The 14149-nt window shown below is 34.4% G+C and overlaps 1 protein-coding gene across 1 annotated transcript in view; it reads right to left on the bottom strand.

The window, feature by feature from the left end:
- Positions 1–14149, bottom strand: part of LOC150107468 (NAD(P) transhydrogenase, mitochondrial-like) — a 326339-nt gene that overhangs the window by 52312 nt on the left and 259878 nt on the right. The window contains exon 9 of the mRNA XM_090391890.1: positions 10804–11049. Coding sequence (XP_090248016.1) covers positions 10804–11049 — 246 coding nt within the window. The remainder of the gene's footprint in view (positions 1–10803; positions 11050–14149) is intronic.

Raw genomic sequence — 14149 nt, forward strand, 5'->3', positions numbered from 1 at the left:
TGTACCCTCTCACCTCTGCTTTTCAATATATATATAAATGAAATATTAACAATCTGGAAACAGCATAACCCATTTGGTATACAAATGACCCTGCAAATGAAGATAGATACACTACTATTTGCAGATGATCAAATAGTATTAGCTACATCAGAAGATGACTTACAAAGATCATTAAAATCATTAAATGATATCTCAAAGCAATAAAATATGACAATATCCAAAGAAAAAACAAAAATAATGGCATTCAAAGGAGAAAACCCAATAAGAAGTAAAATAGTGATAGATAATAAAATACTAGAACAAGTAAACACTTTCAGATACTTGGGATGTGATCTATCATACGGAGAAGAAAAAGACATAGACACTAAAATATCAAACTTTGTCAAAGTAAATGGCATAATAAACAGTATATTTAAGCCATCCCTGGTACAAAAACACACTAGAATCAGACTATATAATGTCTTGTCAAAACCAACTCTACTATACGGAAGCGAAACATGGACCATGAAAAGGAAAGATGAAAAACGAATTCAAACAGCAGAAATGAAGTTCCTCAGAAAAACAGCTAGATATACCAAGTGGGACCACAAAACAAATGAAAAAATCTTACAATCCCTAAAAATCAAACCAATTAAACCAATTAATTACTACATAAGACAGTATAAACAAAAATGGCTAGAACATTTAAATCGAATGGACAACAGCAGACTACCAAAAATATTATACAGATACAAAATAAGTGGAAAAAGAAGAATCGGAAGACGAAAGAAGAATAAGAACAAGAAAGAGATGGCATGAGACCGGAACAGGCCACATGGCCTATATTCCATGTTAGGAAGAAGAAGAAGAAGGCATTTTTTCTTTTACTTGCAGCCTATCGAAAAAACTGTTTGGGATTCTCTTCAGCTTGCGTGGCTAATTTCCTTTCATAATCAGGTTTTGCTTTTTTTACCACACTCGTTACCCTTCTGGCCTGTGCTTTATACTGTTCATGGGCCTGCAGGTCACCTTTCTCCTTAAATTCCCTCCACAGTTGTTTCTTTTTTTGCAGCTTAAGCTTAATGGTGTTATTCATCCATTTAACCCCTACTTTATTTACTATACGGACTCTAGGATATATTCCATATAAGTATTTTGGTTATTCAATATTATCATTTCATGTTATTAACTTTCTTTGGTAATAGAAACATTCATTCACATACGAATTAAACTTAATACTTAAATGTCTATAAGGCAGGTAGCCAAAATAAAGGTCCTACATTTTTATAGGAATGCCATAACGATTTTTTGGTTATATATACCCTCCATTAAAACCTACACGAATAAGAAAAGATCATCAATACTTAAGGGAATTTTCTATGTGGGTGATCAAATTAGTATATGGCAGAGCTAACTACACATGTTTCTATAGTAGTCTGGCATGGATGGACATTCATATCACTAATGTTGATGTTTAGGGGAAGAAACACAGCTAAGGATAATAATAATTTAGGAACTAAACTTACTTAACCATTAAAATATTAAGCCAATATTTTGCCTTGATCACCGAGACAACTCCATGGGCACAAAGACATAAACTAAGTATATGCACAGGCACACCACCAGGAAGGCAAACATAGACTGAGTGTAAAAAGCAGGAATCATAGAATCATAACCAGCATCCTCTGTGGGTGCAGTGATGGGAGCTTGCTGAAGGCATCAAGATAATAGATTCCAAGATTTTTGGTAGCATGAGGTAGCCAAATATGTTTAAATTTGGATAATGTTGCGGTAATACGGCAGATTCTAGAAACAATCTTTCAGATTTATACCTGTTTCTGTATAAAAGGAAGTTCCCTCTCCTTGGATCTTCCTTTAACTTTTTCTGAAATGGCTTACCATTACATTACCATTACAGAAAGGCTACCACAAGGGATACTGTATATATGATGTAGATATGATGATGGGTGATGTAGATTATAGAGGATCTTTTGGTGAGCTGATAAAGGTAGCAAATTTATGATATGGCTTGAAGGAGGTCTTTTTTTAAAACTTGTGAATTTTTTCTAGTGCCCCAGATATAAAAAATAGCAATGGAATTTTTGTGCTTTGGGCGGGGGGGGGGGTCTTGACAGAGAGTTCTGTTGAATTAGTGAGAGAGGAGCCATTGACTTAAAAACTGTTCCAGGGATGATTGAAATCCATGGAGAGTCTGATGTGATCTGAGAAGAAGGTTCTAGCTACAGCTATTCCAATGGTTTGTTTTGTCAAAGTTGTAGTTGAGCAAAATAAACCATCAGACTGCAGCAGAAAGAATATTTTTGACTTCATTTGATACTCAATAAGTGCCTTAAAGAAACATACTTTTTAGTTTGGCATTATAAACAGGTATTATAAAATCTTGGGGGACCCTGTGACCCGTAGAGAGAGCACGTCCCCTGGGTGGCAGATAGGGGAGCCCACCATGTGTGTGTGCATGCGTGTATATGGTGGGGTGGTCCAAATATACTGAATAAGAACTCGTGGACCAACAGGGCCATAAGGGGCAATCATCTTGATTGTAAAGGAAGCGACACTCCCGTGGACCCCTAGCTGGATCTATCCTCTCCTTCTACTACTTTGAGGAAGATTAAAGTAAGTGGATCTTCCTCGAGGGCCATGGGGGTCTTTTCATTTCTGGCCTTACAACTATGCCCTCTCTATAAACCTTACTATAATTCTTCTATAATCTACTCTTTCCCCCTTCAATATACCCTATTCCTCCTATGGGTTTAAATTCGGAAGAAGGCTAGTTCAGAAGCCTTAAGGTAGCAGCCCCACCACTGAACTATTCCATCGTCAGGCTAGTCTCCCTGACATGGAGAACATACTTCTACTAGTAAGCTGACAGAAAAAGATAATCGGATTGAATCTATAGGAAACGACCCTGGAATGGAAAAGGTAAAACAAAAATGGAAACGACAAAATATAATACACATAGCAAACTGGAATGTAAGAGGAATAGCATATAAAGAAATAGAATTAGACCAATTTTTAAATGAAAGAAATTTTAAAATAGCAGTAATCACTGAAACAAAAAAGAAATTAAAAGGAACCATGAGAACTGAAAATTTTAATGTGATATACAGTGAAGTCGACAGAGACCAAAGAGCACAAGCAGGAGTCATGATTTGGATTCATAACTCCCTTTCAAAACAGTTAAAACATTATAAATTATGGAATGAAAGAATAATAGAAGCTAGAATAAAAATAGATAGAGGCAATTTAACAATAATTGGTTTATATGCCTCAGAAGAGGGAAGAGAACAGGATAATATTGATTTTTATAATCAGCTACAAAACATATATAATAAAATAAATAAAAATGATTACCTAATTTTAGCAGGAGACTTAAATGCAAGAATTGGAAACACAAAAATTAATAATAATATAGGAATACATGGAGAACATACTCTAAACAGGAATGGTAAAAAATTGATTGAATTTGTAGTTTATAATAACCTAAAAATAATGAATTCCTTAACTCTTATATAAAATAAGACACAATGTATATAAAATTTTGAAACACTGAAATGCAGATACCAAAGAAAACATAAAATTAAACCCTGAATTGAAATTAGAAGAATTTCTAAATTACTACACAGAATTGTGGATAGACAAATATTTTAAAAAAGACAACTGGCAAACAATTAACGAAAATGAAAAGGAAATAACTAAAGAAAATTAGAAATCAGCCTGAAAGAAACAAGAAACGGAAAATCACCAGGAGAAGATAAGCTAGGTTCAGAACTATACAAATATGCAGGAACAAAATTCAAAGAAAGACTCTTATTATTTTTAAATAAAATTTATTCACCTGGTATCTCCCGAATAGAATGGAAAAAAGCAATTGTGATTCCTATCTTTAAAAAAGGTAATAGAGATGACCCTAAAAACTACAGAGATATCAGTATACTAAATTCCTGTTACAAAATATATAGCAGAATATTAAATAGCAAACTAATGAAATATTCCGAAAACTTTATTTTAGAAGTACAGAATGGATTTAGAAAAGGATGTTCATGTATAGACCCGGCCTTTTGGCTAAAATTAATAATAGAGAAAAGAAGAGAATACAATTTAGAAACACATATTGCATTTATTGACTTTGAAAAAGCATTTGACCAAGTTAAAAGAAACATATTATTTAACATATTAAAAGAAAGACAAATACCAAATAATATCCTAAAAGCTATCACAGGTATATATGAAAATAATCAAATACAAATAAGATTAAATCACGAGCTATCATATACGAGAGAGATAAACCAAGGGGTCCGACAGGGATGTCCCCTCTCAGCAACTCTTTTTAATATCTACTTAAATGAAATAATAATAAAATGGAATAATAATTTACATCCAGGAATTAAACTTTCTCCTACAGTAAACTTAAACACTCTCCTCTTTGCCGACGACCAAATAATAATTACAAATTCTGAAGATAAACTACAGAAAGCTATTTTAGATCTAAATGAGATAGCCAAAGATTATGGTATGATAATATCAACAGAAAAATCAAAAAACTATGGCCTTTAAAGGACAAGATCTAGCAAGAACTAAAACAGTAATAGATAACAAGATCTTAGAACAGGTGAATTTATTTAACTACCTAGGATGCACGATCACACATAAAAATGAAAAAGATATAAATGTAAAAATTGCAAAATATGTAAAAATAACAGGTGTAATTAACTCTATATTTAAACCAAACCTACTTCAAAAACAAACCAGGCTAAAAGTATACAATACTTTAGCCCTACCTGTCTTAATGTATGGAAGCGAAACTGGACAATAAAACAAAAAGACAAACAAAGATTAACAACAGCAGAAATTAAGTTTATGAGAAAAACTGCAAAGTATACCCTATTTGATTACAAAAGAAATGAAGAAATTATGAAAGAATTAAACCAAGAACCAGTAATAGAAAAAATTAAAAAATATAAACATAAATGGATGGAACATGTTCAAAGAATGAAAACAGAAAGATTACCAAAACAAGCCTTAAAGTACAAGCCATTAGGAAAAAGAAAACCAGGACGTCCTCTTAAACGATGACTTCTAAGGCCGGAACATGCCATGCTAGGCCTAAATCCTTGATACGCATGATGATGATGATGATTATAAACAGGAAGGTCAAGTAAATTAATAGGAATGACATGTATCTAGCACTGATTTTTGTGTGTTAAGGCTTAAGTGCTGGGAGGACAAGTTTACTAGGAAAGAATTAAAAACTAATTTTAATGCTTCCAATATTTTGTCTCAGTCACTGAGACATCTTCAGGGAGTAAAAATAACACTTGTAACACACACACACACACACACACACACAAAGACAACACAATACTTCACGAAACACGAGTGACTCTGAAGTCACTATCCAGGTGGTGAGCTCTCTATGGGCATTTGTAGGCAGCCTAGGACCTCTTACAATTATTGTTTCCCAAATTTTTTGAGGTTTTATACATTTGTTTTGTTTAAATTAGGTTGATTTCTGAGTGCCACTGTAGATTCCAAAAACAGTCTTTCCTTTTTTTAAAAATGTAGTATAGTGGAGAATGGTAGTTTACTTCCAGAAGATCCTGTGAGTTATGTCCAATACATGGTCTGCAAGGCCAGATTGACCATAGTTGTGATTGCAGATGTAAGACTTGTGTTCATCTAAACAGATAGTGACTGATTTACCTGTCTTTCCAAAGTAAGCCAACTTGCAGGAGCAGAGTACTAGATGTACTCCAGGCACTGAAAGAGGAGGGAGAGCTGATCTTTGGTAGAAAGGATAAGAGTAGCAAGTTTCCATTGGAGCTTGTACTTTTTTAAAGACCTGGCTATTTTTTTTTTATGTGCCCCAGATGTAGGGGGATGGTGATGGCATTTCTGAAATCCTTCTGAAGGGATGGCCAAGGAATGATTAATTTTTAAATTCTGTAAGCAATGTAACCATTAGATAGGATGGTGTGGTGTACATGGTTGAGTTCTGTTGAAAGAGAGGTTCCACTGGAACAGAGTATAGGCTCTATTAGTTAGAGTTTTAATGATGCCATATTGTTGATAGGAGTGGAGCTGGGAGAGTTTTTTTTGAATGTATCTGCCTGTGTGAGTGGGTTTTCTATATACAAAATTCAGAAGGTGTGTCACTAAGGTGTCTAGGAAGGGTAAACTATTCTTGTTTTTCTTCTTCATCATAAACTGGATTCTTTGATGTACACTATTGAGGTGATTGAGGAAGGAGTCTAATGCGTCTGTACCATGAGGCCAAATAGAGAACACATCACCTACGTACCTTAGTCAGATAGAAGGTTTGAGAGGGGCTGAGTCTATGGCTCGTTTTTCAAAATTTTCCATGTAAAAATTGGCAAGTGGGGTAGTTGGAACCCATAGCATTGCGCTCTATTTGTTTGTAAAGTTTATTCTTCCAAGAAAAATAACCAGAATTGATAGCAAAAGAAAAGAGATCTAAGATGTCAGAAGGGAAAACGTTTTTTTAAGAGTGTTAAGATGTCATTTAAGGGAATATTGATAAACAGAGGTGATGTCAAAATTTACCAATATATCTGTATTATTTAAAGTTAGATTTTCGATCATGGTTTAAAATGGGTACAGTTTTTTTATATAGGATGTGATAAGTCCAGTGAGGGGGAATAAGACAGTTTGGAGCTTGCCAGCTGTGTTGACAATTTGTAGCATGGAGCATCAGTAGCATTTACTAGGTCTTAGGGAGAAATTAGGTTTGTGGATTTTAGCTAAGCCATATAACCAGGGGAGGGGGAGGTGAAGGGTTTGATTTTTTTTTTTTTATATAATGTCTGGCAGCCAGGAAGATTATTAAGTAGGCTTTTTAATTTCTTTAACCTGTATTTTGGTGGGATAGTGATCTAGTGGGATGTAAGTCATGCAATCTTGGAGAATAATGTCCATTTTTCAATTATATTCCATGCCATTACTCTTATCCACTCTTGTGATGATAATCTATATTCTGGCGAACTCATCTTGTGATGAGTTGGCCAGAATATAGATTACTTTTAGGAGGTGACGACTGGGAGAGGATATTGGTGACATTAAGTCTGATGTTGTTGGCTATTTCTGGTGATAAATGACAGATTCCCGTGGTGTGTTATACATCAGGTTTAGCAGCGGCAATAAAGATCCTGTCAGCACTCTAAGCCTTGGCCACAATTACACCGAAAAAAGACTCCTTTCTCAGTCATCTCAATAGTGTACATCCGGAAATCCAGTTTATGATAGAGAACGAAAATAACAATAGTTTACCCTTCCTAGACACCTTAGTGACACACCTTCTGAATGGTAACCTCTCCTTTGTATATAGAAAACCCACTCACATGGGCAGATACATTCAAAAACTCTCCCATCGTCACCCTTGTCAACAATATGTCATCATTAAAACTCTAACTAATAGAGCCTATACTCTTTGTTACAGTGGAACCTCTCTTTCAACAGAACTCAACCATATACACAACACCTTCGTAAAATTCAATGCAGTAGAAGTTCTTAATATTTTTTTGGCATCGACTTTTAAGATGTCGTAAATATTGTAAATACTACATGATGCCATACTGATTGTAAACTCACAAGGGTATCTGGCAAAAAGGAGTAACACTGAATTGTTCATAAAAATATTAAAATAGTATAAATATTCAAGATTGTGCACTTTATGTAAATCCAGGAGTGATATTGTAAAAATAGCCTAGTGTTGAAATAGTTCTACCTCAAGTAAAAGGGATTACAGTGGATTATGTCTGGGACTTGAAAGCAGACAATAGTGCTGAAGGTCATTCGAACAAGGAAGTTTTCCTGCTTAAATTCAAGGTCAAGATCACTAACGCCAGTGTTTGCAGGCCTCAAACCCTGAAACACGAAACTCCAGAAAAACTGTATATAAGAGGCCTTAAGAATAAGGCTCTCTCTCTCTCTCTCTCTCGTAGTCCTCTAGCTGCAGTCCATAGGCCCAATTGGACTCATTGGTTTGCAACCCGTGGGAAACGGGGAGCCCTGGAGAAGCATTGAAAGTTTCCACGATATGCAGCTACTCCCACAAGTGAATTACAAAAGGATGGCTACCGAGCATTGAACGAGGAAATCCAGTGCACAGAAAGGATTGGAAGAGTCGGCAGAAACAGTTAAGGATCTCATGTGCTGATAGAATTATGTGTGTTACTAAGGACCTGTGAATAGACTTTTTGTATTAATAGTTAAGTGTGGAAGAATAATTGTGAGTCCACTGGACATAGTGTTACTAGGCTATTAGTATTGTCACGGATAGCAAGGTTGAAATCGGAATGTTAGCATAACATTAAGTTAGGAATAGTGTCAGCCAGAATTGTAGAATATGAGGATCTCCTCTAAGTGTAAATGGCACTTAGAGGAGAACATTTAATAATTTCAGACAATATTTGAAATTCAAGATAAGATTAAGAAAGAGGTTGTATGAAAAGTGCATAATAGTGTAGAATTACTTTAAGTTACAATAAATGTGTTTTGTTTGTTTAATAGAGACTATTGCCTGATCTTTGTACAATGCACTGTCTTGCAAAAAAAAAAAAAAAAACTCTGAACCTGTATGCTAAGAAATTTGGAGAATTGCCATGACTGTTAATTAAGCCCACAATTAGAATTTAGCAGTATCCCACAGGTGCTAGGACATCTCCAATGCTTTATGTAAAGAACTCAGGTGGCACAGTCATAAATAAAATAAATTTTCCCCATTTCTTTTAGAGTAGGAGATAGGTATCTGCACTTGTGAATTGGTCTAGCTCATAGGCATATTCACCAGCAGCATCACTGTTTTGTGGAAACCTTAGCATTTAAAATGATAAAAAAAAAAACAAAGGGATAGAAGAATTAATGTAGGAAGAGACATCAACTTAACTAAGTACACGTGATTTAACAATTAATCATTGTATAGCAAAGGCAATCTAAGAAATTAAAAGGGGCCACATGATACATAAAATCACTAATGGGCACAGAACAAGAGGAAAAGCAAAAGCCAACAATAAAAACATAATAACACACAAAATAAAAAAATTGGATGATACAAATGGTGCAGCCAACAGGATAAAATCCACAATAATTAAATTGCACAAATGTGGATGGACAGTTTTGAACAAAGATCAAGGCAGTAGAAGTGTGAAATATTTAGAAATTATCAATTCTATTGTAAATCATGAATGTGGACAGCATGAATTTGATCCTACTAGTAACACCACAATGGGTGACAGGGAGTTCTTCAGAACTATTAACCCTCACCTTATCATACCACAATTCTCTGGGAACAACAATGACGATGATGTCATTCGTCTCTGGTTCTCCGAGATACTTTGGAATATAAGAAGTTCAAGGACACCCTGATTTCCCAGTTTTCCAAGGTACGAGGCGTGGATCCGAACCTGTGGAAGCTGCAAAAATGCGCTCAGGAAAGAAAGGAAACTGTCACAGACTTTTATAACCGATTATTAAATCTGGTAAATGGTTTAAGCATTTCCAAAGAAGATAAAAACCATCTTGATTGGACCATGTTCCACCAGTTCCGGCTGGGAATAAGAGAAGAGTTTAAGGAGACTGCTTACAAAAAGAAGATTAAGAACTTAGAAGAGTGTTACCTTGCTATAATGGAAAGAGAAGAGAGGCTAGGCAACCTCCATCCCATCGCGAACTCCAACCACGTGCATACAATAGGGAAGGAAAATGAATGCACCAATGCTTTACGATCCTGATTTCATTTAACGTAGGAGATAGGTATCTGCACTTGTGAATTGGTCTAGTCACAGGCATATTCACCAGCAGCATCACCGTTTTGTGGGAAGAACCTTAGAGTTCAAAATGATAAAAAAAAAACAAAGGGATAGAAGAATTAATATAGGAAGAGACATCAATTTAACTAAGTACACGTGATTTAACAATTAATCATCGTATAGCAAAGGCGCAATCAAAGAAATTAAAAGGGGCCACATGATACACAAATCACTAAAGGGCACAGAACAAGAGGAAAGGCAACAATAAAAACACAATAACACACAAAAAGGGATAATAACACCTTATCAAATGGCAACAGTGCTTACAGAATTAAAAAAATAATCAGTCCTTGGCCAGATTTCAGAAATGCCATCAACATCCCCTATGTCTGAGGCACATCAGAAAAAATAGGTTGTATTTTACAGAGGACTAACCTCCACACAGTTTTAAAGCCTCACTGGAAACTTGCTGCCCTTATCCATTCTACCAAAGATCAGCTCCTTCCTCTCTCAGTGACCTGCTCCTTCAAGAGAGGAAAAAAAGAACTTCTATTAATCAAACGCTTACTATGGTGGGACTTCACTGTTCCAAAGCAGACTACTTAAAGTGTTAAAAAAAAAAGGTTTAGCCCAGAGAAATCCTACTTGTTATCCCTGGATTTAAAATTCCATTACTAGAAAGTATACTCCACAGATATTTGAAGTTTTAACTATCCTTCAAGACTTGCCCATTATTTCTAACCATTAATGTTTACATTTTTCTATGATTTAAAATGCTAGGAATTAATGAGAAAAAAAAATATTATAATGTGAAAAACAATTATGAAGAAAACAAACTTACAAATTAATGCAATTCTGAAAGTATGTTAATTTCAAGGTTTAATTTAATACACTATTTACTAAAAACTATATTAATCAGAAAAGTACAAAATAAAAGTACAATATAAAATTATTTTGTTGCATAAATTAATTTACTATCTGTGAATATGATAATTTCAACAAAAATTAAAGAGGAAAAACAAGAACTGGAAGTCATTACCTGAAGTCATACAAGCTGCAATCTGGACTGCTAATTCAGGAGAAATATTCATTGTTCCAAGTGTTGCTGCTAAACCACCAGATACTCCAATCATACCTAAAGAGTTACCAAGACGAGAAGTTTTTTGAGAAGACAGACCAGCTAGAGCCCCAACACAACATAATGAAGATCCAAGATAAGTCATCTGATGGATTTCTGGATAGCCAGCCATAGCTGCAGTGCAATAGCCACCTAAAAACAGTGCACCTATAAAAAATAAAGTGTACATAAAAAAATATGTAAATAATGCAGTTGTAAAGTACTCAGATCATATGAGTGAATAAAATTCTCTTTAGAAATACCCATAAACAGAGGAAACTGTTTGGCATGCTGTGTAATATGAAATCAGAGCTACTTAGTTTCATTTCCACTTTATTAATAATAATAATCAGTTTAGTCCAAAAGATTTTATCTAGAGCTTGCTGCCAATGTTTTGAAAACTAGTTCAAATTCATATATATATTCAAATATGATAATCCATTCATGAAAATTCTCTTCAGAAATACCCATAAACAGAGAAAACTGTTTGACATGCTGTGTAATATGAAATCAGAGCTACTTAGTTTCATTTCCACTTTCTTAATAATAATCAATTTAGTCCAAAAGATTTTATCTAGAGCTTGCTGCCAATGTTTTGAAAGCAAGTTCAAATTCATATATATATATATATATATATATATATTTTTTTTTTAAATATGATAATCCATTCATGAATGACTGAATACCTATCGCATAATTAGTATTGTAGAGTGAACTAAGGATTAGATAAATTGCAGAATCCCAATTACTAGATTCCAAACAAGATCTGTTTCATGCTACTGCAGGCTTCTAATAAACCAAATATACTGGAAGATGAAAATCATTTACAACCTAAAGATTTTTTCAAACATTCCTGTGTTACATGTAGTCTGAATCAACAGCTCGTGGCAGCAAAACAGGAGACAATTTCAACCAAGTCATTCAAAGCTAGCTAATAATTATTTAATCAGTATGGAAACAAACATTAAACCATGTTTAGTGACATGCATTAATACAGAATTCAGAAGAAAAAAAAAAAATTTATCCATAACTGCACTCTAACTAGTTACAATTCTTGAAAATATCTTCAGGACTGGGGTAAGGTAGTACAACACCAGGCAACTCGTAGCAAAGGTGGACCAAGCTAACATCACTCCTATCTCAGTATCTCCCATAATGCAAAACACATCTCCTTGCGGATATGTATAATGTTATGCATTAAGGAAAGGGCCACTACCCAGACTAGTTTCGACCTTCATTGAGGTCTCTTCAGTGGGCGCCAGGCCCAGAAGTGGAGACACCAGGCAGAAGTAATGGCAAGGTCATCTTTACCTATAGGAGTTGCCAAACGGTGTGCTACCTTTTTATTAAATTACTCTGGATTTAGAGAAAGATTTTGGAAGCTTATTTTTCACTTGGTTAGATTATAGTAAATTTAGTTTAATCCTTTATCCAAGTGTGAGCAAACAAAGTTTGCAAATGAAAATATCTTCAGGACTGGGGTAAGGTAGTACAACACCGGACAATTTGTAGCAAAAGTCGACCAAGCTAACATCACTCCTATCTCAGTATCACCCATAATGCAAAACACATCTCCTTGTGGATATGTATAATGTTATGCATTAAGGGAAGGGCTACTACCCAGACTAGTTTCGACCTTTATTGAGGTCTCTTCAGTGGGTTCGATACATTGACAAACTTTCTGATTATCTCTCCCCAACAATATGCTATTATAAAAATCACGTTAAGAGCAAGGTTTTTGAACCAGGCTTCTGTCACAGCTGAACATAACTTTAATTGTTACACCTTATCTAAGCCTACAATAGCAACAAAATTAACAAAATTTCTGTACCTCCCTCCTTTCCATAGTCCTCTCAACATATAGATTATAGTAATGCTATTATTATTTCTTATATCTGGAGTACCTCAATAAAACCAGCTGGAACTTAGGAAAAAAAAATCTCTAAACTTCAAACCCCATGAAACTTGTTGCTCTTACCTTCCTCCTAAAAATCAACTCTCTCCCCTCCCAAATGTAGATGTATAGAAGATTCCTTGTTCTTGGAACTTGTCATGTTATGTACAAACTGGAAGATCTGCCAACATTTCTTTTAAAAGATATCAATATATCTATCATCACAATAATGGTCAGTGAGGGCTAGCATGCCTTGAACACCCTGAACAGAATCAAATGGGAAGAAACTGCTATGCTTTCGAAATTAGAAAATATAAACATGAAAATTTTTTTAACATCAGCACTAGATCTTAAAAAAAAAAAAAAAAAAAAAAAAAAAAAAAAAAAAAAAAAAAATCACTAAGGTTGCCTATAGCACTCACAGAGGGCATCCTCTTAGGATTTAGACTTTCTATCTAATCTCCAGTAGTTATTCTCTGTGTAGTATATGTGAATAGAGAGGAAATAGTGGAATAATCAAACCTATGTTAATTCATTTATTGTGTTGTCTTCATTCCATTAAACCATAATGTGAACTTCAATTAGTAATTAAGCATAAATACACAATTCATAACAAAAACTCCAATATCTCATTAGAGTTTATCCATCATTCTTCATGGATTAACAAAGAAACAAGAGTTAACAGAGCAAACTGTAAGAGGATATGCCCAACTAAGCTACATGGCAAAATAACTGGCTATTCAAGCTGTTTTTCAGTGTTTTGGTTATTTTACCAGAAGTATGATGGAAGTTGTTTTCCACTTTAATTTGCTTTTGAATAACGAAGTTGCAACTTCATTATTCAAAAGCAAATTACCTCCATGCAATTTATCAAATGCTGAAATTAAAGGTCGAACTTCTTTAAGAAAAGATAATACAATATCCATTTCTAAGGCCGATAAAGAAAAAGCTATTGTAATTATGAATAAGACTGACTATGAGACAAAAGTATCCAGCCTATTAGAAGACACCACGACCTACCAAGAGATCACACATAATCCTACTAATTCACAAATTAAACAGCTAAATAAATTACTTGATGAGGTTATAAGTTGGAATCCGAACTACGTGAATAAAATACGCACCTACTTTGGAAGAAGTCCTCGTCTTTATGGACTCCGAAAAATCCATAAAGAAGGCTGTCCTGTACAACCTATCGTAAATTGCATTGCCTCTCCAACTTATTGGATTGCAAAAATATTATCATGTTCCTTAATGCTCTCACTGGTCATTCCAGATCCTATATAAAAAACTCAACAGATTTTTCTTGAAAAAATCAAGGATATAAAAATTACAGATTCTGAAATATTAGTCGGTTTTGACATAATTTCTCTG

Source organism: Typopeltis vanoorti, chromosome 4 (assembly GCF_054136105.1).
Source record: "Typopeltis vanoorti isolate ZY-2024b chromosome 4, IOZ_Tvanoo_1.0, whole genome shotgun sequence".
Classification (NCBI taxonomy): Eukaryota; Metazoa; Arthropoda; class Arachnida; order Uropygi; family Thelyphonidae; genus Typopeltis; species Typopeltis vanoorti.